Here is a 23,273-nt window from a genome sequence, read left to right on the forward strand (position 1 = left end):
GACACTGCCTATACATACCATTACAGTTCACAATGCTGAGGACTTAAGTCACCAGTAGAAGAGCGCTGTACGATTTGGGGCGTTTTACAGTGCCTGTCTATGACATACAAAGAGTATCTGGCAAGTGTACTGGTGCGTCAATCCACTGAGAGTACACAGTGGTGAGATTCACAGTCAAGCGTAATTGTACTTGAAAGCGTGTCCTCTCTGGCAAAGATGTAATTTTGAAGCCTCCACAGGTAATCCTACTACCACAACATTGACTCATTGTTTTCATTTTCTGAAACTCCCAGCTAGAACAAGTTGCAAACTGAATTAGTTAGAGAGACAATCGTTCTTAAAAAAAAAAGTTTACAAAAATGCTGTTGCACATTCCGAGCCACGGGGGTCATAAATTAAATACCTGCGTGTTTCTCCAATAGAGAATCTGGTATTTTAACTAACTTGACAGCACAAGCAAAGATGTTGGCAAATGAGTCATACACAGTTCGGCTCTTGAACTCAGAGCCAGCGCAGAATCTTTTCACATTATGTAATCTGATAGTCACCTAAAAAAAAACAAAAACAAATGGATGCTAAGAAGAATTCCACACCAACATTTATTTTTTCTATAAACACATACTGTTTAAAATATTACTAACATAATACTGATAAGCTTTCACAAAGATCCTTATTACTGAACCTACTTTACGCCCTAATAACAACATCTGCATCAGAGACACTGCAGCTTATTACAAATGCAGGCTCACTGTGTAGTACAGTCTCTGTAGGCCTCCTCTCAGCGGTTGATGCAACAGATGGCCAATCCAGTCAAACTGTCTGCTTCTTGCTCTAACAAGTATTTTAACGGGGCTCCTACTCACTTTACACATTCACACACTTCTTTTTTTTTTTTTTCCACAGCCAGTTTCTTGTGAATTTAGAGATATGGGTCAGTGTTCAGTGACATACCAATTGTGGTTGGCAAATATGAGCATCAACGGAGCCATGTCTGTGCGTGGCTAATCTTCATTACTGGAGAACTATTACATTTTAGACACTTCCACACTTGCGTGGGAGTTTTTAAGTGGTTAGGGCCTTAAGTATAATCCAAAGCCATGAGGAGCTCTGCATGGAGTAACAGGAGAGCCATATCAGAGCTGTGAGCTGGCATGAAAGGACACAGCGTGTGTCCAGAGCTGAACCATCTGCCCCTTGTAAGATTATCAACAAGCCCAGAGTTGTACACTTTCTCTACAACCAATACACAAAGATAACAGCTTATTGTGTTAATCGAAGCATTGTGAATTTAACCTTGAGGACCTTGGGACAGAAGTGAAAGTGTTCACCCAAGACGATTCAGGCGGGATCCAGCACACACTGCCTGTGTCTTGATGGCTCTAAATGAGTTTGGGATGTAAACATACTCGTACCACGAACAAACTGCCATCTATTCACAAATCACTAGTAATTTGTCACCAACTTAAGCTGGCATCTTACTGAATTTGGCATGTTCACACATGCAAATCACAGGTTTTGGAGAAAAACAAACTGTATTTGGCTCTGATTGTTACAGTGTGTGCAGACTGTCCGGCCAGGCTTGTTGCAACTTTCACACAGCCTTGTTCACTGCCCACAAATACACAACCACCTGCAATTAGCTAACAGTTTCGTGTGATCCTACATTTAACAACCCCTTGCTTAGCTGGTCTAAAACTGCAGAAACGGTGGTTCTCTGTCCCTAGGTGTCAGCAACTTCAAATGTAAAAAACATTTCTTTTTCAAAAGAGCTCTTAAAACACAGTTTAGTTGCAATGCCAATCTTGCGATTCCCTCGGCTCTCAATTTAATAGCAGTTTGACAGCTGAGAGCACAGCACAATCAATTTTATTTGGAGCATACTGCCAGCCTTAACCGATGATCACAAGGAAAAGCTACTGTACATCTACGTTGAAGGGAGCTGTGTCTTCAATTAGACAAACATATAAATACGTTTATGACGCGTGTCATAGTTAAAACAACAACTCTGGTTTAGCTTAATCACACCGCATAATGAGGTACGCCTAAAGGTCTAAAACACACAGACATTTACACTTAAATCATCTCATCTCGAGGCTATTTCAAATTCATCTAACTTCAGACTGTAGGAGGAAGCCAATCCGAGAGCACAAACGCTTCTCAGCAAAAGGCCCCAGCTGGCCAGTGGCTTCCAATGCAGGACCCTTGCTGCTTTTGAATCCACACAGCCACCACCATTTAAAGTGTGAATGTAAAATATGTCTCTCCTTAACGTCCATAAATACTGTATGCAACAATTCTCAGCGACAGCCACCTGGCATGATCGTGTTGGCCGGTAGTTACATGGCTCTGATGACAAACGGACGCTGGCGAACGCAGACTACTGCTTAATCAAGGGGTTGTCGGCGCCTTCTGTAAAGTCTGTGAACCAATGCGAACTATACGCACCGCAGGAGTTGCCCTCTGTGAACCCCGCTTGTCTGACATGCTTATGACCCCCCGAGCTTTGCGAGTAAAGGAACCTGCATGAAGAGCGAGCGTAAAGAACCAATTAAACCAGAGCCTGGCCCAGACCTGCCTTTGCACGCTTCTGCAAAGGATATCAGCTTGGCAGATTGCAGCAGGCTACCCTGAGCTGCCTCTCTGACCTAAAGATATCCTGATCTTTCGCAGCTGTGATCCTCACAACCGCCGGTTCACAGCCTGGGATTTCCTCTGCTGAGGAATTGTGTGGATGGGGATAAAGGGCTTTTGTGAATGGCACATGGGAATGAATAAACTAGGTTATTCTAGGATGTCTTGCAACTGTCTGTTTTTATCTAAATTTAAAGTTGACATGTCACGACTATATTAGCCTAGCCGATTTCTTTAACGTCAGTCCGTGAAACAGAGAGCTGCCTTTACTCTCATTCTTCCGAGACAAAATGAAAATACAAAGACGCAAGAGTTCAAGGACACTTCAAGAGAAAACACAACTGAATGTGAATGTTGGCCATTAATGGAAGCACAGTGGGCACAAATAATGAAACCCCTCAGTTATAGAGTAGTTCCTATTACTAACTGCACTGCCTCTCACCCCAGAAGAAAAAAAAAAAAAAAAAAAAAACACTAATACCAAAACTCCACTTCTCTTTTTCTTTCAAACAAAATGTTCCCGGGACTGTGGAAACTTCACAGTAGCAGTGCTGCTGTCTGTCGCGGTCACAGATGCAGATAGAGGAGAGACAAATGAAAATCCATTTCATATTTTCACAGCACTACGTGTTCCTTCCATTTAATGTTCCCAAGAAAAATAGACTACTCCAACAAAAGTTGCCATGACAACAAAAGTGGCCTCCAGCAGGTGTTTTCAGCTCGTGTCGACCTGAGGAAGGCTATCTGCTCAATGAGTCAATGCGCTGTACACGCTGACTAACATCCACAAAGCGCTGCAATGCATGCAATGAAACAACCAACCAACCAAAGAAGACAGGCTGGCGCTTACATTCCTTCACATCTAATGAAACTACAACCGGAGACGTGACTGTTTTACAACATCTACAAGAATCAATGATCCCCTCAATACAAAATATTAAATTTACATCATTTAATAAAGAGCTATGCAACCGGAATCAGGATGTGTTCCTTCAATTCAACACTGGTGGTCACTGGAGCAAGTTCTCATTATTCTGAGGAGTATGACAATTTTATAATTTAAAAAGCACCTTAACACAATTTTACTTTGCAAATGTCAGGAGAATCTACGGTAAAGAAATTAATTTTATATGTTTGGCCTTTGCAAATCTCTTCTTGATTAGCAATGACAGCAGCTTATTATGCAAAAAAGGTGCACCTAATAGGACACTTAATTTCTTTGTGTGTCATTCCTACATTGCAGACTTCCCCGAGACTGCCATTGTCCAACTGACCCTTGTGATTCCCGACAAGCTACACCTGCTCTGAAGAGGACCTGATGAACCTCTACATATTCAACTATCAGTACAAATGTAACAATTACAGACTCCCTGATTAGACGACCTATTGGTCATCGTCTAGGCAACGTATGTACTACCTCTACTGCGCACTGCTTCTATAAACTGCAATACAGCAATGAAGTACAAAGCTTTAAAAAGAGAACATATATCCATGTGATGTCTGATGAAAAGCCACAGTGGAGCACAGCGGGTGAAGAGTTTTACACTGTGCAGGACATTGTGCATGCACATATTATTAGAAATTAAAGTGCCATTTTTCCAGCTCTATTGCGACCACTGATTGCGCTTTTAGATGTTAATTGTTTCTGGCAGGTTTAGCACTGTGAATGCTGATGAGGCCGACATACAAAGCCACTTATTTTGGGGATTCAAATGAGCCAAGAAAAGCAAAGGATTCGGCTTATCACGGACACCAGATGTATTCTTTCTATCACCAAACTGTGCACCTTGATAAAGGACAACACGTTACAAAAACATAGTCCTTTTCTGTGTGCTCTAATGCCATCAATGCCGGCGTCTCATCAAAACCACAAAGCATGCTTACTCCCTTCTTAAATAGACATTAAAACTCTCAGGCCAGCATGTGGTCAGTCAGCTCAGCGCAGCATCACTCCATTGTTGCTGGACAGGATGTGGGTCAGGGAGCTAAGCCATGCACAGCCTTGTAGTAAAACTGTCCTCTTTATCTCTGTCACTCTGTTATGTAACGCCGCTGTGTGTATGTGTACAGTAGGTGAGGGGGAGGGCCAGCAGGATTTCTGCTGACTTAGCAGCACCCCCCCAATATGTGCTTTCCTTGTGTTTGTGTCTGCTGAGGCATCTCGGCGGCACAGAGGAGCTCTCCTGCTGATGAAGTGACGAAGGGAAATTCAGCAGAGCGGGTCAGGAGGGGTAATAAATATCAGCCAATACACTAGCTATTAATGCTTTGTCTATGTCAAGCAATAATAACCACGCACAGCTACCCCGTTTGACTTATGCTGAGAATGTAAAGGCTATATCTGAGGCTATATCCAGCCTGACAAGCTGCGGTTGGAATGGGTTATGGCTTAACATAATCCGTCTACAGGCACAATGCGAATCATTCCTATAATTGTATGCGATTTTAAAAAAAGGTAATTCATGTAAAATACAAACCTACAGTACATAAGAGTAAACAAACTAGGAATAAGTTGTACAGATTCCACAAGCTAATATTAGAGAGTACATACAAATATTAATATTATCCAAACACCACCTGATCAGCAGCTTTAACTATCGCTCTTTGAGACACTTCAAGCATCCAGCGGGTTTAAAAAAAAAAAAAGCCTGAATTATAACGTAGATTCACAAATAAGTAAAACTCTTATTTGTGTTAACTTTAAATAAAAGTAGTAGCCTCAGTGACGTGCCGACATTACAAAAATAAAGTAAGTAAATTCACTGAAAGAAGCACGCCTTGATCTGCTACAACGCCTTAAAAGTAATTAGTGTTGCAATCCCGCTTGCTTTTCTCATTTCCTATCAACACACACACACACACTTAAAAACAGGGCTACACCAATCCATCATCCAGTCAACAAAACAGATTCAGAAAGCACGAAGGGAGCCACCTCTAGTATAAACACTGCCATCACCATACCATGCATGTCCTAACACATTGTGATCCCATGGCACTGTGCAATTCTACACGTGGATGTTATGATTAAACAGAGAGCAGGATCTGCAAGGTTTTTCTCTTCTTCCTCCTCTCTCTCTCTCTCTCTTCCTCTCTTTCTGTTCTCCGCCAAGTGCAGGCAGTGTGCAGCACACATGGCAGAGCTGAAGCTGTCAACACGCAACACCTAGCTGTCAAACCCGGCTACGGGAGGAGGGGGGGGCTCAGTGTCTCCCCCTGGCATTTGCTCGCGGAAAGTACACGGCGTCCGAGGCCTATCCCCCCGCTTGCCTTTACCGAAGAGAAAGTCAACAAAATGGTGGAGCAGATACAAGTCACGTGACTTCTTTGTGCTTTCGGGTGCAATTTCAAGTGAAACAAATGGACACAACACGGCTCGCGAATAAGATATCGAACCGCCGCCGCCTCACAACAACACATGTGGCGGCGAGGAGTCGTAATATCGAGTATTCGTCGAGATCCGTCGTGTGCACGAAAGAGCAGACATGGCGGCCATTTTGCACAAGCTTGCGCAGGCAAACATAGTGGCGCCCCTCGGTGTGAAAACACGGCCAAAGTGATCCACCGCCAGTCGGGCAGCAATAAAAAAACATACCGATTCCTCCTCTTTCTCCATCCCAGTCGGCATCTGCGGCACTGCCCTGTTGATCGAGGCATATTCGTGCAGGTCAGGCAAATCCTCGCAGCGGAAGACGGGTAGAGGCTTACTAGCATCCAGCGCCCGTGCCCGAAACGACAACTTACTCATTTTTTATATTAAAAGATGCAGCATAAATCTATTCGATCTGCTAGGAATAACAGCAGTTCTGCCTCGAGTTCTCATGGATGAATCTGTGACGGTCTCTAGGAGTCAGCCGGTCGATTGAGGGCAGGCTTGGGTCCGTAGCAGCGCGAACAGAGCCGGGCAGGCCCGGGTCTCGGTCGCTCTCTGTCGGTCTCTTTTTTTCCTAGGCTCCGCTGTTCCTCCCCGGTTCAATACGCCATGGCCAACATGGCGGACATTACAAACTCATGCAGCTCTCCGCTCGCTCCAAGCGGCCCAACCCCCTCGATCACACAAACAGCCATTCCCACGCAGTTTCGCACGCGTGCGCGCTCGCGAAACCCTTGGGGTACGGGCGAGGGAGGGAGGGAGGGAGGAGGGGGGAGGACCGACGGGTGGGGGCGAGATGCTGGATGCTGATGAAGGGATGTGAACTTCCCAGGCTCGGTTCTCATCCTGTGCTGACGTACGGAAACATATTTATTGTCTATGTAAAATTTGTGGCATTAAAAATAAATAAATAAATAAATAAAAAAAACAACAGTGCGCATGTCAGACGCGCCACACCATTAAAATATATTTCTGGGTTTAACACCATTACCACTCACAGGCAGGCTATGCGAGGTTGGCTTTTTTTTAAAACCCTGCAAGGACACACAACATGCGTGTTAGAATTAATGTGCAACCAAATATAGGACACGTTCTTCCCATTAGATTGAATTGTTTTGCAAATATCGCCACCGTGTGGTACACTCGCTAATTTACTACAGTGCACTGTGATTACAAGTGGATGCTTTACTTTTTCTGTTAATGCAAACAGGGTCAGACAAAGCTTTTTAAAAAAAAAAAAAAAAAGTGGGTAAACATTCCCATCTCCACAATATTTTTTTTTTTATTAATTTAATATAAAGATTATGTTTACTCACATACTATACATGCAGCTGCAGAGGGTGGACACACAAACAAAAACAGCTCAGTAAAACTGTAAAGTTATATATTTTAGCAACATTTGAGCTTATTTTTGTTATTCCGTACCTTAAACAGTACAGAATAGCAGTTCTCCCTGCAAACTGAAATTATAACTGTAAAGCTATACAAATACAGCCGGAAAATACCAAAATCGGCTTATTCTTCAAGTTAATTAACAGTCCCAAACAAAGACACAGTCGAGCACTCTTTACATTAAAATGACTGAGGCTCTTTTGTCATTTTCTTCACTAGATCCGTATAATAATGGTTTCCAATGGTCCTTATATGATGTTGTGACCACAGCGAGAGTGAGGGAAGATCCATGGATTCATACCGTGCCAAGAGACAGAAATATAGCAAAAGCAACATGATACACTCAAACACGCAACATTGTTTAATTTGTCAGCTGTCACTTTTGTGATCCAGTGTAGCTCCGTCCCGGTCTTCTGCTGCTGTGGGCCAAAAGCTTCAAGGGTGGGCGGGCAAACAGTGCATCTTGACAGGTCCTTCTGCACATTACTGATGTACTGCGATGTTACTTACATTTGACCACCTGTTAGATGAGCCACGTCTCGCCTTTCTCCGCTGGCGACTTTTTCCACAATGTGCCAATTGTTTTTCCCGCCGATCAAACCAAACTTGGTTACCTCACAACCCATCGCAGGAGTCACCAACTTCTACAGCTGATCGTTTCTGAACTTCTGAAGGCAACGTGTTTGGCACAAATGATGAGAAAATAATATGGCTTATCCATGTTTAATATTTTAGACAGCTCACTTGTGCTTGATGTTTTAGGTTTGATTTAAATGTGGCCCAAAGGAATGCCTTTGCATAATAAAGGGAGACCTGCCTGATACTTTGGTCTCTCAGCATATGGTACTAAACACAGACCCAAGGACAGAGAAGTATACACACATAAGTCCAATAACTGTTAATTCAATGCTCACTGCTTCAGATGTAAAAGTGTAAAGTCTAATTGTAATTGCCATTTACAATACCGCCATCCGCTTTGTCACAGGTGCCCCTTTCCATACTCATCACTGTAGCTTGTACTCTCTAGTCAACTGACCATCACTCCACACCAGGCGTCATTTATAAAACTATCATTGGCAAAACCTCTGCATATCTCCGTTCTCTACTCAGCATTTCTGACAGTAACCACAATTTTGCGTTCTAGCGAATTCATTACTCTGGACACCCTGGAAGTCCGTCACTCTTTTCAGCCTGCAGCTCTCAGTGACTGGAACCGGTTGCAAAAGTGGCCAAAGCTGCACACCCTTACCGTACCTCCTTCAATAACTCCGTACATGCATTAGTTTCTGATCATTGCACTTGTTTTTCAATCTACTTCTCTGGAACACAGTACTTTGACTCCTGTTGTGTACCTAGTTACATATGGTGCTGTTCTAACTTTAAGTGTACTGTTTATCACACAGTAGCTGCATGCTTGTTTTACTTATTGGACTTGCCTCTTGGCCAGGTCGTGGCTGTAAATGAGAATTGGTTCTCCATTGACCTATCTGGTTGAATAAAGGTAAAATAAAAGAAAACAAACAAATAAAACTAATAGGTCGAATTACTCAGTAAGTATATTCAGTAAAGATCTATATGGAAACTATAAAACCTCAAGACAAACGTACTCCTTGCAAGGAAAGCGAAAACCTCATTATAGATGTATATTCTGTGCATTCTCAGTCCACAAACCTCTTTCAACCGTTTGCACATGACACCTGTCCACACACACGACGTAAGAGAGCTGATGCACTCGTGTCTAGACTGACACACTGATTACATATGCATCATTGCAACACATCTGTGTGTAAAGTTTTGGCAGTGCAACACAAATGTTGAACACTCGAGATGAATAGTGCAAATACCAATTATTTTGCATAAGCAATTCTGAGAAATGAGAAATGAGCGTGCAGACATTTCTAAGGTGGGTAGTCCCCATGGGCAACACAGCCCCCCCAACCATGGCTACCTGCTTTTTACATAGCGATATAAAGGGGGGGCACAGTATGCGTAAATGATACGTATTTTAAATGGCATAACTAAATAGAATATGAAAGATAAGAAATGCAAATAACCTGCAGGGATGGGTGAGACCTCCTGTGGGCATGAGTGAATGATACAGACGTGGAAGGCTGACATGATGATCATCATCCATTTGGGAGCAATTGGATCACATCTGTAGACCATAATGGAAGCCTGTGAAAAAGAAAGTGGGAACACACACACACACACACACACACACACACACAAAAAGCATAATTAACAGAACATGATTGATTAAAAACACATGGTTAATATGAGAGATGTGCCAAGTCGTCACACTCTTTTATTTTCTTCTCTACTGGGCATTGATTGCAGTCATACACTGAAATATATGGGAGCACTGGGGAGAACATTTGGAGCAGGATTACAGTTATCTACCACACACACACACACACACACACACACACACACTAGCATCCTCAAATTCACAGTAGCTCTTTTTCGATTCAAATGACGGTGTGCATTTATTTTTAAAAAGCGACTTCCTGTGGACTGTGTTTAATAATGAACACCAAGTTGTGTTGCTGCAACATCACAGAGTGCACATTAGTGCAAACCCATATACGGACGAGGAGAGGGGGGGTAAACAGAAGAGGACACGATAGAAAAAAAAAATTAAAATAAATAACAGTCAGAAATCCTCTTAGCAAATTTGGACGACAAGCATGCACCGCTACGAAGCCGATTACAAAGCAGCTTTTAGCGGGTTTAAAAACCGCTTCAGACACAGCTGTGTTTGCACAGCGACACCGAGACTAGCTGTCAGGCTGCTAACGCTAGCTTAGCCCAGTTACCCTGACCCTGCGCCATTTACCAGCCAGCGTACAGTTTGCGGACAGACCGCCAACACTTTAATATGAACTCGCTAACTAACTTGTCCGCATCCAAAAGGCGTCCGGTTCGATTCCCACGAAGGCAACAACGGGAGGGGAGGAGGGGAGGGGAGAAAACTAGCCTGAGCTCGGAGTTGCAACTTACCTGCTGCTAGCAAAGCCACAGGGGAGGATGAGGAGGATGAGGATGATGATGGCAGTTCTTCTCCTGGCTGTCATGCTAGCCCAATGCTAACGCTGGTTAGCTCCCCTCAGGACGCCTCAAAAGGGGGAAAAAACGGATTTAATGGAGTTGTTTTTTTTCTGAAAGTGCGGTGAACTCGCAGCGAGAGGGCTGCTGGACACAAAAGCCCGGGTTGGATAAAGTGATATCCGGTCGCTGACGGTAAACTTGGATACTTCGTTAAGGTTACTTCGACAAAAAAAAAAAAAAAAAGATCCAAACTGACCACCAAGCCACTTTGCAGGCGAATTGTGATTGGAGGGTGAATGCCACCAATCACCTGTGGAGAGCTCGGGGAGGATGAGCTCACTGGTCCCCCCGCCCACCCACTAGTAATAATAATAATAATAATAATAATAATAATAATAATTTCAGTTCTTTATTTAAATGATGCATTCAGGTAACCAAAAGAGAAATGGCTACACATACATGTATACTTTTAAATACACAGACACCAAGAAAGGAAAGGCAGCCACTGGCAAAATATTATTTTATTTATTTAAGCCTCTTACAGAATAACAAGTGATGAGATGCCCCCCCCCCCCCACACACACACACACACACACACACACACACACACACTGGCTGCAGCATTTGTTATGTAACTATCTCCTTCAGGGCTGCATGGTCATCCACCCTGCACCCTGCTCGCCACACATCTCTGCCCCTTCACATGAGTCTTGTCGCAGGGCTGCCTTTGCTGCCCCCCCCAAGCTGTGATATTTGCACTGCACATTTTTTATGCTCAGACACAGATGACAGAGAATGCTGCATAGTGGAAGCATATGGAGTCATTTTCTTTGCTGCTCCACCACCACCACTATCACCACCACCTCCCACCTCCCACTGGCTGTTAAAGCTGCATGCACGCCTGCCCAGTGACTCTGGGAGTGGAGGAGGCATTGCTATGATTAATATTGCTTTGCTCAACTCTCCCAGCAAGGTCATCAGCAGCCATCTGTAGGCAGTGGAAAAAACCCTAATATCCATTTAGATGTGAACATCCCATTGTTTCTGTGCGCTTACATGTTTCAGCCCAGTGCTCTGGCAAAGTGGCTGGCACGTACACTGGCTGCTCTGTTAAAGTTGTACACTACGTTGCGCCATATCAAGCCTGCAGTGCTCTCTTTGATGAATTCAGAGGTGTCTGTTGGAATAAAAAAAAGCACCAAGAGTCTGAGTTTCATGTTTGTGTCCAAAATAGCATCTTCTCTGACTATGTGGCAAACTGTAAATGCATGTGAAGCTTCTTCATCATTTCCAGCAGGCTGACAATTTCTGCTCCTCTCATCTAGAGGGCAGTGGAGACCCATGTGAAGACTTGTGTCTCCATTGAGATTACAATGCATAATGCAGAATGCTCACCTTACTATATCTTGCCTTCTGAGAACCAAGTTACACAGCTGAGCCAACCGTCGGCATGTATAGGAGATTTTCCTTGCATATGCTTTACAAAATAATACACTGTATGGAATTAGCTTTTGTGGATTTGAACAATCCGAGGGGCATTAACTTTGCATGTATCCCACAGACAACTAACCGTGTATAAGAAGCAGTTTATGTGGGGGATGCTGTTTGACTGTGTGTGCTTGCAGTGCATGCAGGGAAGGGAAGGGAAGGGAAGGGAAGGGTTGGAGACTGGCAGTCCGGGGTTGCATATTGAGATCAAAGGGATCAGACATCAACATCCGTTTCCCCCCCTGCCCTGCCAAACAAGTTGGACCAACTGCTGACAACAGTTCAGATGAAGGATGTTGTTTCATTGTGCTTCACATCAGAGGTCTGGATTGAAGTAGATATCTCTTTCAATGGCTGCCATCACTGTTCTTTATATTTAGGGTTGACAGTTGTCGTGATGGCACTCTTGTAGATTGGGTTTTCCCTCTGCGACAAATTAGAAACAAGTGTCATCCTGCATGGTTATTCTTAGACATTCTTTTTTTGTCACATTACTAGTGATACATTGAAGGTGTTAGTGATAAAACGGATTACTTAATATTGTAATTTGGCCATAATAGTCATGACATGTACACATACAATGCAGCATGTTTCTTTTTAGAGAAGTTCCTGTGTATGTGGTCATTTTTCTTTAGCTCTTTTTGTATTTCCCTGTTTCCTCTGCACATTGTTTACCAGAATGCTCTTGTTTTACAGCGTTAGTTGTCAAAATGTCCCTGCAGCAATGTCACCAAGACAAATTCTTACATTTATTGGACATCCTCTGACTGACAGGCAATGACAGAAGGGTTTATTTGGGCAGGGCTCACCCTGTTCCAGCGTCTCCGCTCAAGCTCTCTCTGGAAGCGGGCAAACTCCCTGCGGTCATGGATGCTGGTGAGTAGTTTCCATAGCAGCAACAAAGCCACACCCAGCACCACAACAGAGGCTGATAGCACTGCGGTAATCAGGATCACATTCGGTCCTGATGGGCATTCTTGAGAGACAGAGGAAGTCAGAGCTCCTTACCAGAAACAGATGGTCAACATTCATTCCAAAAATGTATTTTAGATTAAATTAATAGCCTGTTAAATCTTGTGGAAAGTGAAAGCAGCATCAAGGAACTTTACAGAAAAAAAAGTATTACACAGACCATTAAAAGTAATATTAGTGCACTGCACATGATGCACTAATGACTACCAAACCAGTCAGTCTTTTATTCAATTTGTCAAATGATGTGGTTGTAGGAGGAACCATACCTGACAACATAAGCAAAAAGGACAAATTTAATGGGTTTAATGTAAAAAGACAAGTTTGATTCATTATCATGATGTACAGAAAATCAATTTTTACATTAAGAAGAAATCCCTAGAGCTGCTTCGACTGACAAAATATATTGAACCGTTCTAGTGTTGTGCACATATTGGTGCAGTCATGAGAAAACAGAGAATCTGGTCCGCCTACCTCGTTCAAGAGCTACATGAACATGGACAGAGTCTTCTTTTTGTCTGGTCCTCAGCAGGAAGTGCACTCTGCAGCCCTCTGTGTCCACTTCCACACAACTGTGAAGGCTTGGAGAGGGGGGCACTGTTGCTAAGACACCAGCCTGACCTACCAGAGTAAAGTTCAGGTGTATACACCTCATCTCGCACTCCTTTGGATTCAAGCCCAGCGAGAAGGCCCTGCACAAGATACATTCTCTGTAGAAAGGAACCATCGGTGTTAACAGAACTGAGGCAATGAAAAGTAAGAAAAGCAATGAAAGTAGACAGCGTATTCTTCTATCTTTTTGTCATGGAATATCCAGTAAATACAAAAAACGCCCGTACTCCATTGAATTTTCACTTAATTTTTAGAACTAGATCGGCCGTAGTACCTGTGCAAGGTGCAGACGCCTGGGCAGGAAGGGCAAAGCTCACAAGTTGGGCCTTGGAAGCGGTTATCATGGCACATGCAGGTGCCACAGTGACAGTCCCCTCTGCCCGCACAAATCTGTTCATCCTGAGACAGACAAGACCCCAAGCTGAGAGGGCACTCACATGCTCGACCACGAAACTCAGGGAGACATATACACACCCCACAGACACACCTGCCATGCCCTGGGAGGGCAGACCATGATTAAAGAGTTTTATTTCAAAATGAAGTGTAATCACTTATTGAAATATGTGACACATGTTATTTAAGAGTGGCTGCCTATGTGTTACCTCCACACTGGAGTCCTCGGTACTGATCACAGCTGAAATCAGTGCATTCACAGAACTGCCCATAGTAAGCGTGGTTGGGCTTTTTGCTGCTCTTATGACAAACACACTTCCCACAAACACACTCTCCGTGTCCGCTGCACACTTCGGTTGCATTATCACGGCGGCAAAGGTATGAGTCAATCGCCTTGCCCGACTCTGCTTGATTACACTCGCACAACGTTCCGACTCTCCCCTCTTTACACCTGAAATGCAGAAGCAAATATATTTTGCTTGATTCCTTCCCGAAAATAACCTGAAATTAAGCTTGTTAGTGAATTTGAAGCTACTTCACCTACCTGCATGTGCCACACTCCAGAGTGCCGTTGCCATGGCTGCATGAAGGACTGCGTGGGACCACGTCCTTTTGACATGAGCACTCGCATATGGGGCTCAGCAGGACCTCAACCTCTTCACTATAGCCTTGGGGCTTAATAATAACACTGGGTGGTCTTTGTGAAGCAGTCATGCACAGAGGTGCTGTAATGCTTACATTAAAGCTCACCTAGAGGGGAGGGGAGAATTCCTTGAGCACAATTATGATGCTCCACTAATGAGGTAATCATAATTAGCATTACCGTCAATGGCCACATGCTAACAGCGGCACTTACACAACTTACCACACACAGAGCCAGTCACATGTCTACACACCTCGTCACCTACAGAGATGTTGGAGCACTTCCTCCCCTGCTCACTGTGCCTCGGCTTGCGATCCTTACAGTGTGAAGTATAGGAGATGTGATAGCCCGGTGGCAGCTTGCTGTTCTCCATAGCAACCTCAGAGGTCAGTGCCTGCAGTCAATAGAACAGTTAACCCCTTAAACATGAGGAGGTGTCAGCAGGCTACACACATGAGGCTAATGACCTTTGTGGGAAGGGAATTTCTGCCTCACTTACATTGTATGCTTCGACTATTATCTGCAGGATGTTGTGGGAGTTGTTGGAAAGCATTCCGACTGCACATTTTGGGAAGATGCTTGTTAAGCCCTGCAGCAAAGCAACAATATCATCAGCATAGATGAATGAATATAAGCTTATAAACAGTCCCCTAGCTGATTTATATACAACCTTTCCATTACGGTGGCATAGACAAACTGAATGTGGTGTCAAATCAAGGAAGCTTGAATGGTCTGAAAATCTAATTCAAATATACAAATGCCATAACCAACAATGAATTGGTATTGTCTCTGTTGTCAAAGCCTGATAAATCTTATTCTTGTGTGTCATGGAGCTGTTGTCCAAAAGACATTAAAAATACATCAATGAGCCACACCATTGCACTGGGGGACATGTTTCTTCATTACAATGCCCTCGGCCACTGTAGTTTATATCAATCCAACGTAAAAGTCCTGCTTCTGTAAATACGCATGAGAGCACCAAATCTTCAGCTGAAAACAGTCCCCAAACACCATTCACTCCTATTCAAATAACGTTTGCCAAAAACAGTGCCCCGCAAATTAACCTTTTTAACCTTCTGTGTTACATAATGTGACGCCTAGCCAGTATTATTTTCACATTTTGATTTGCAATTAAGAAACTTGTAATTCATTATTAACTTCATTATAATGCAGTTGTTACTTATTTACATCTTAGAAGCTTACTCAAAGAGTATGGTTCAGATGGAGCGTTGGATGTAGTGAAATCCACAAAGATTTCATGAAAGGGAGGTTTATGAATTTAGTTTATTTATTAGGAAAAAGCTCCATAAAAGTGGTTAAAAGGTGAAATCCTTTCCATAAACTACAGAGCAATTGCACAAGTTTACAACTGGGGTGTCGCCACTGTAAAGGTGGCTTTACTTCCGCCATCTTCCCCGGACTAGAACATAGAAAACAACCCTTCATAACTTGAAGGTATGCATTTTTGAAAAAGAAAGATGAATAATGAATGAATAGAGAGTCTCTGGTGTACCTCATACAAGTGTGTGACTTCTTCAGTGACAGCAAAGATGATCTGGATGTTCTTCTGTCTCAATATTTCGGCGACATGAGCCACCGAAGGATAGTCCTGACAGAGCAAAGTCAGGGGAGATGCAAAATGCAATGCATAACACTCAGGTGAGAATATATATGTGTAATCAGTAGTTAAGTATGCTCTCCCTCTTCCCTCCATCGCTGTCCTCCCCCTTTCCCTCCCATCTAACAACTCTTTCTATTGCTTATTTCATTCACTCTCCTTGACAGACTTTCCATTTCCTCCAAATAGATAAATAAGTATACCATTCAGAGAGGAGCAACACCAGTGCCTCGCACATCCATTTTCAGCCTTGGGTGGTCATTTATCCCGACTGAAATAGATTAATAATATATCTATATTCCCTCCACCTGTCAACTGCCAGCACTGCAATGAGGTAAAGACTATAATGCCCTCATGAACCTAATGAGAGAGCTATATAGATGTTTAACACACAGGGACAAAGACATGCACTCACAAGCAAATAAATAGGCACACATACACAGTCAAGAACTACCCACCCAGCCATCTATACACAAACACAGTGAGATTAAGAGATGAAAGCTTTGGTTTGGATTACTCCACAAACACTCCAGCTGTTTCCCATCAGGGTGTGCCTGTCAGCATCTTCTTTACCCAGGGAACTGTGCTGTTGATTCTGACCTTTAAATCACTGTCTTTGACTTCTGTCTGCAGCAGCCTGGACCTCTATTTCACTGCAAGGATTGCAGACGGGAATCAATTTAGCATGCGCCGCAATATCTGGTCCATAGCATAAACACTGTATGCTCCCCAGGACCACAGCTACCCAATGCATACTACAAACAAGAGTGAAAACATAGACACACTGCTGTGGCGGCTTGTTCTGTTGAGCTAAAGCTTTGTGATTTATATTCACAGACCAAGACCAAAGTTGCATTAATCAATCTTTTTTCCACAAGGGTGAAGAAGTTGAAAACAGACTGGCAGACAACAGCCCTGACCACCTTAGTCTGAAAGTACCTGCCTAGACAGCAGACAAAAAGCTACATTACTATAGACTACCATTCAAATTATTAACACCAAACCTGTGAATTTCCTCTTGTGTACACATTTTTATGCAAGTGACACTTTCCATCATTGGGAAGTACAATGCCACCCAGTTTGCCATCTCCGGCAAAGTGGAAGCCAGCATCAGTAGAAAACACCAGCAGACGGGTCACATTTCTCCAGCCGATCTGCTCCTGCAAGTGGAGATCATGAAACAGTCAATGAACTGCCAATTGGCAGCAAATAGAGCACCGTGACTGATATAAGTGTTTATGACAGGCTTTGGGAAAAGAATTACCTTTCTGCTTTTGTATGTAATCAAATGACTGCGGATGAGTAATACTTAATTCATGCCTTCATGCTGTTTAAGGCTTAAATCAGTCATCCAGTCAATTTGAAATTATTGAAGTCAAAATTTCACATTTGAAAACTGCGATAATGAGTTTAAAACATACCAAAAACTGACGGGGTGCAGTTTCCCAAAGGAAGCTTAGTATTCTGAAATAACCCTCTCATCTATTGTCTGCAGGCTTTCCACTTCCTCCTCATAACGCCCACCCAAACATAAGCAACAATCTCTGTATTGCAGTCCTGCTCCCTGCTGGGCTTCCTCACATTTTACCTCACACGTGGCTGCCTGCATCAGAGCGTCCAGCCCCCCCTCTGGTGAATCCAGGTTCCCCGAGATCCGCTGTCGCCCTACTTGCTCTGTGAAGAGGCTTCCGTTTGCAGTGAGGCTCAGGACGTGGTGGTAGGTGAAGGGAGGGGCACAGGGCCAAGGCTCAGTCCTCTTGCAAGGATTCCTGAGCATGTCCTTCGCAGTGCTGATGTATGGCATCACTGTCTTGTCCACAAATGCACCAAAGCCTTTTGGAGTGGGATTGAATGGAGGAGAGTAAGAAGCAGCATAAAGTTTTTAGAAGTGATTTTGTGGCTGAAGGGTGGAAAGTGAATAACTAATGCTCTCCCTTCTCTCAAAAGCTACCAGTTGTCCTTGAGCAAAGCACTTAATCCCCAATCGCTCCAGTGGTGCTGCTCAGTGGCCAGTAGTAAGATTATGATTGTACCGGGCAGCTCCCAGGTGTGTAACTGTGTGAATGTGACACAAGGGTATACCATAAAAATGTGTATGGAGGTATAAAAAGTTAAGAAAAATTATGTTAACCTACATTTCAGGTGAGAGGGAAATGGAAATTGAGGCAGACAAACCCATTCTGAAGTCACTAGTAGTATTCCTCATCTCTTCCATGAGGTCAGCTCCCAACTTCTTGACATTGGACAGGTCGTCCTCCATGGAGAAGGACAGATCCATCAGGTAGTACAGGTCTATGGGGTAGTCCTCCACACGCCTGAACTTCACCTCAAAGCTCTGGGGTTCACCTACAAATTGGAAAAGTGGTAATTTTTTTGGAAACTAAGGAAACCCTCAGTGTACACAACTCTAGCAGCATGCCCTGAGGTGTTATTGACTTGATGAAGAGTTTGTACGCGCATACTTTTTAAGGCTGATTCTGACAGATCAAAAAATAAAGTTAAAGTGATTTTATATTTTCACACTTAATTATCATTCTCCTAACTTAATGGAGACTTTGAAATAGCATTTAGATCATCATGGAGGGAGATCTAAGTTATATAATATATAATTTAACAATAATTTAATAGGAAAAAAATATATATTTAAGAACCAAACTTAAGAACCAAATATGAAGCTACATTACAGAAGCCATCTGGAAAAATGCACACCCACCTGGTCTGAGGTGCAGCAGAACAGACTGCGGCTGGAGTTGTGTGACTTGTTTGTGCTGCCGTTGGCGCCTTTGTTCTTTAGGGTGGAAGGTGATCTTTCGGTTCTTTAGAAGGACAGTGGAACCTCTGGGATCTTCCAGGCGATCAAAAGGACAGCCCCTCCTCAGCAGTGCCCTGGGTGTGTCACAGCGCTCCCATATGTGCTGGCCCACTTCTAGAAAATTCTTGACACAGGTTTAGGTTGAGTTCAAACCCTTATGTAACACTCGGACAAAGAAAAATGACTAAAATGAAAGACGCTGACAGCTAAGACCAAATCACACTAAACATAATTTGCATAAATTACTGATAAATGATGTAGCTAATATCAGTAATAGAGAGAGGGTGTGAATGTGATAAAGAAAAGCAGCTTGTGTTTATGTTTTTCTCCCTTTGCTCATCCTTAAACATGCAAATAAATGTAATTAAAAATGCCACATACATTTCACGCTCCCATGTATGGTGACAAATTTCCACACTTTCTTTTATGGTATTTATGTTGGAACAAGCTCACATGGTTGTTGAACACAACATGTAATTAAAAACATCACATGTGTTGTTTTTATTATGTGGTCTGTAACACGTTACTAGCACAGCAGGGACGTGATTTCTGAGGCTTTAGACTATTTTCATGGTTGCATTTTCTCAATTTTGAACTGTCATTAGTTATAATATGTGCCGATGATTTGCATAATATGCTTAAAAGAGAGAAATAATTCTCCATTTCACCCCAAAGTTTTATTCTTGTCATAATAGAAAAGCCTATGAAACAGCATTTAATCAACAATAGGAAACAAAAACTAACTTTTAAACCCTCTGTTGCTAAATTCTGCAGTTGTAATGCAACTTACATGGTCTAATTAATTACTGATTAGGCCTTTAAACAAAGAATTAATTAAGATTTCATAGCCTTTGCCAATAAGCATCACTCTGATAAAGGAACTGAAGTGGCGCATTGAGAAACTTTCTCATGGTCCCAAACAGTGGTTGCGTTAACTGTGATCCCTTCGAAGAAGAAGGCAGAGTGTGTTTCCGAGGTCACTCACCTCCTCAGCACACCAAGCACAGTGTGGCCCTGCTGCCAGACACTCTCTGCAGCTCCTGACCCCCTGACTTTGGCATTCGTGATCTGAATGTTGTGTAGGTAGAAACCAGCAAAAAGTTCTATTTTTCCACTGCATAAATGTACCACATCATATTTGTGCAGGTGAAGTTTTCTTTTCACATCCTGGTTTTGTATGTAAGGGTTCACTTTGGGAGCCAAGGGAGGTTACTGCAGTTAGGATCAGTTTTCTTCTCATTTTTTGTTCCTTAACAATGCAATTGAAATGCAAAAAAATCAAATCAATCATTGACATTTTTGTTGTCAGTTGCCTAGCAACAGTGCATCACTTGAAAACCATGTACGGTATATCTTGTACTTGACTTTCCATATCAAAAATACCACCTCAAAAATTCCATTTGAAGGCAACCTGTGATCTGAATTGTACTGCTGGCAGTCTGGACGGCAACCAGCCACATTTGGGCAGCTGTATACCTCTATACTAATTCACATGCAGTAGACACAGAGTTTAAAGAAATACAACCACTAGATTCTAGATAGAAGGAATTTTGAGACCACGTTGCCACAAAGTGATTTTCAATCTTCGGTATATCTTATGGAAATTCCTGCTGTAATCATATTTTTACCCAGACATGTGGGAGCTCAATTTTGGGGATTACACCTAGTGACAAGGCCACCCAGCCACCTTCAAGGAACACCCAAGTAGAATGTGGAATCATTTTGACTTCTTAAGGTGAAACCTATACAAAATGTATTTTAATATGGCAGTTATGGTAGGTCCAGTAAAGCTGCTGCACTATCATAATATCCCAGATCAAAATCATCAGTGAGAAGATTGCTATTTCGAGATAGTTATTCTTCATGCCTGCCAGTCAGATTCCCATGAACTGGATGAAACAAGGCGGTTGAAACACTACTTCTTTTGTCCACAGGGGCGGACAGAATAATATTTAAAAAAAAAGAAAGTTTTTGGTAGATTTTGGGAAATACTGTAATTTTTCTTTCTTGCTGAGAGTTCAATACCACTCTTATATCTGTGCACTAAATATAAAGCTACAGCAAGTGGGCGCTTAACTTAGCTTAGCATGAAAAAACAGGGGGAAACTAGCCTTGCTCTGTCCAAAGGTAACAAAATATGTCTGCTAGCACCTCTAAAGCTCAGTGATGAATACGTTCTATCTTTTAAAAATGTATCGTATAAAAACCAGAATATGCCTTGGTCGGGAGCAGTGACTACCAGACAACCAGTGGAGACTTCAAGATGTCACTGCTCCCTGAAAGAAAAGGGCACCCCAAGTAAGCATAATTCCAAAAATGTCAAACCATCCCTTTAACTTATCATTTGAATCCAAGCTGTTTCTTTTCGCTGAAATGTCTCACAGAGGAGAATACATGTCCACCTGCTGTCCCATTCAGTCTAAATCTACCACACTTAAAAACAGAGCCGCGCCACCCTGAGGAGATGACAAGTGCAAATTTTAAGTCGCAAAACAACTGGTGGGATCCAGGCTACAATCTAAATGAGAATTTCTGAGTAGGAAGAATAATGAGACAGTTTACTTTTATTGCATCCTCAATGAGAAAAGTATTGACCCACCTTGTGCTCCTGTGGCGTTGTATCTGCAGCACAATAACAGGACAGCGGCAAATAGCAGGTTCATCTGGGAAAAAAAAGGAAAGCAATTTACTGACTAAAAATGTGGACCATTCTTTCCTCTCAAATCATTAAGGTGGAGTGGAGTTGTAATTGCTGTTTAAGGAAAATAATCTACACACTGAGGAGCTCACAAAAGACCCCAGTATTTGATCTACTGCGTGTTTGGTTTATACAATAGAAATAAGAAGCACTTACCTTGAACGATTCAACTGTGTGGAGACATACATGAAGGGGAGATGGAGTATCTATCCTCTAGGGGAGGGACCAGATGGTTCCTCTAAACATCCTGTACAGCACATGAGCCAGGGGGACTCCACCACTTCTCCCTCCCTCTGTTATCCTCTTTCTTATAGCAGCCACAAGTGGATCTGCCAGCTTATGTTTCAGGGTCCTGAGCAGCAAATGATCTCTTCAAGTAAGGCCAAAGATAAAGAGAATAAGTCCTTAGTTTTCTGCTGAGAAAAGCTGAAGGAAAGAAAAAGACACTTTCTGTCATACTTGTCCTCATATAGGGCTGGTGTTAGAGAGTAAATGCTATCTCGCTTTCTCAATTGTTTGACCTTGCTGACCACTATGAGACTAAAGCCTTTATGGAAAGATATGGACCCAACTGCACACAAGCTAAATTAGTTTTGAGGATGTGCTTTTTGCTCCAAATCTATCGTACCTATGCAGAAATTTGTTTGCCCCTTCTAGCAAGAGCCTTCTAACCTTTGTGGCTGGATCAATTGTTGTGCAGCACTAGGTTGAGGAGTCAAAGAGATAATACGAAAGTTGATCCACAGCTAATGGCAGATTTATTTGCATCCATCTGTTGGGATTGCAGTTTTATCCCTCAGAGGAGTCAGTACCCACAGCTATGTGGAAAGTGATCACATAACATCACAGACTAAAATAATAGATGGATTATCTGCAGGACTCTGTTAAATACTGGAAGTGAATATGTAGTGCATTTCTTTTTTAGATCAAGCTGCTGTCACTGCCCACTCAAAACAAACTGTAACTGCTGAAGACAAGGGAATCAGTCAGTGTGCAGAAATGAGATGGACAACACATCGAAGCGACAGTTGCTGTGTTATTCCCTTTTGAGAGATAATGGCAGTGAGACTGGAAAGATAATAGATATGGGAAAAAAATGGGACCACTTTCCATTATTGCTGACTTCTGTTTGGTTTAATTCAATTCAAATTTCTTTATCAGTCTGTGAGTGGAAATTTGTTTGCAGACAGAGTTTCAAATAAAAATGCATAACAAATCACCATTTCCTCGACCATTCAGTCAAACAGCATTTGATAACACCAGATATAGAATCAATTGCACAACACCACTCAAATAATTCAGTAGAAATAGGAGTTTTTTTCTCACAGCCGCATGAGGCCATGTCAGTCTATGTGCAAAAAGTTACTATGGTTCAGTTTAAAGCAGAATATGTAGCTCTGATCAAACACAAAGACAGAAGACCATGCACCGTTAACTCAATTTAAGGAGATTTCCTCTTTGCCCGCTAACATCCTACTTTCAGTACAGTGCTCTCTCTGTATTGCTGCTTGATGACACGTTACTTCCAAAATGCACCAGCAGTTCTCTTTTCCTTCCCATAGGGACATTGATCTCAGGTCAGTGAGTAGGGACAGCCAT

General features: G+C 42.7%; 2 protein-coding genes across 7 annotated transcripts in view; both read right to left on the reverse strand.

Moving 5' to 3' along the window:
* Positions 1 to 10,670, reverse strand: part of epc1a (enhancer of polycomb homolog 1 (Drosophila) a) — a 31,035-nt gene extending 20,365 nt beyond the window's left edge. The window contains exons 1-2 of one of the 2 annotated variants that reach the window (XM_051411297.1): positions 10,394 to 10,670; positions 9,448 to 9,568 (exon numbers count right to left, since the gene is read on the reverse strand). Coding sequence is in view for 1 of the 2 variants with exons in the window: in XM_051411296.1 (XP_051267256.1) it covers positions 6,224 to 6,376 (153 nt within the window). In the remaining variant the exon portion in view is untranslated. Of the gene's footprint in view, positions 1 to 6,223; positions 6,716 to 9,447; positions 9,569 to 10,393 lie in introns of those variants that run through there. The other variant, XM_051411296.1, reaches the window with a different exon arrangement.
* Positions 10,671 to 10,831: 161 nt separating this feature from the next.
* Positions 10,832 to 21,958, reverse strand: LOC127369696 (integrin beta-1-A-like). Of its 5 annotated transcripts, XM_051411306.1 has the most exons (16): positions 21,831 to 21,958; positions 21,576 to 21,639; positions 19,962 to 20,044; positions 18,878 to 19,100; positions 18,340 to 18,510; positions 17,753 to 17,997; positions 17,169 to 17,324; positions 16,060 to 16,155; positions 15,046 to 15,135; positions 14,800 to 14,940; positions 14,448 to 14,653; positions 14,113 to 14,354; positions 13,785 to 14,007; positions 13,373 to 13,608; positions 12,739 to 12,905; positions 10,832 to 12,355 (listed from the first exon to the last, which is right to left on the reverse strand). In XM_051411306.1, exons 2-16 carry the CDS (start codon positions 21,637 to 21,639, stop codon positions 12,290 to 12,292), a joined length of 2,409 nt encoding a protein of 802 aa, XP_051267266.1. In that variant the 5' UTR covers positions 21,831 to 21,958; the 3' UTR covers positions 10,832 to 12,289. The 5 variants fall into 5 exon arrangements, with proteins under 5 accessions (XP_051267266.1, XP_051267268.1, XP_051267270.1 ...); XM_051411308.1 differs by lacking the exons at positions 19,962 to 20,044; positions 21,831 to 21,958 and having other exon boundaries at positions 18,878 to 19,090; positions 21,576 to 21,796; XM_051411310.1 differs by lacking the exons at positions 19,962 to 20,044; positions 21,831 to 21,958 and having other exon boundaries at positions 21,576 to 21,635.
* Between the last annotated feature and the right edge of the window lie 1,315 nt (positions 21,959 to 23,273).

Source organism: Dicentrarchus labrax, unplaced genomic scaffold (genome assembly GCF_905237075.1).
Source record: "Dicentrarchus labrax unplaced genomic scaffold, dlabrax2021, whole genome shotgun sequence".
Taxonomy (NCBI): domain Eukaryota; kingdom Metazoa; phylum Chordata; class Actinopteri; family Moronidae; genus Dicentrarchus; species Dicentrarchus labrax.

Bases quoted from the DNA above. Each gene is read 5' to 3' on its own strand.
- LOC127369696 (XM_051411306.1), bottom strand. From the start codon at position 21,639: ATGAACCTGCTATTTGCCGCTGTCCTGTTATTGTGCTGCAGATACAAC. The intron at 17,998-18,339 runs GTTTGTCTGCCT...CCACTCCAAAAG, and splicing joins TACTAGTGACTTCAGAATGG to GCTTTGGTGCATTTGTGGAC. The intron at 14,008-14,112 runs GTAACACATAGG...CTGCCCTCCCAG, and splicing joins CCGAGGACTCCAGTGTGGAG to GGCATGGCAGGTGTGTCTGT.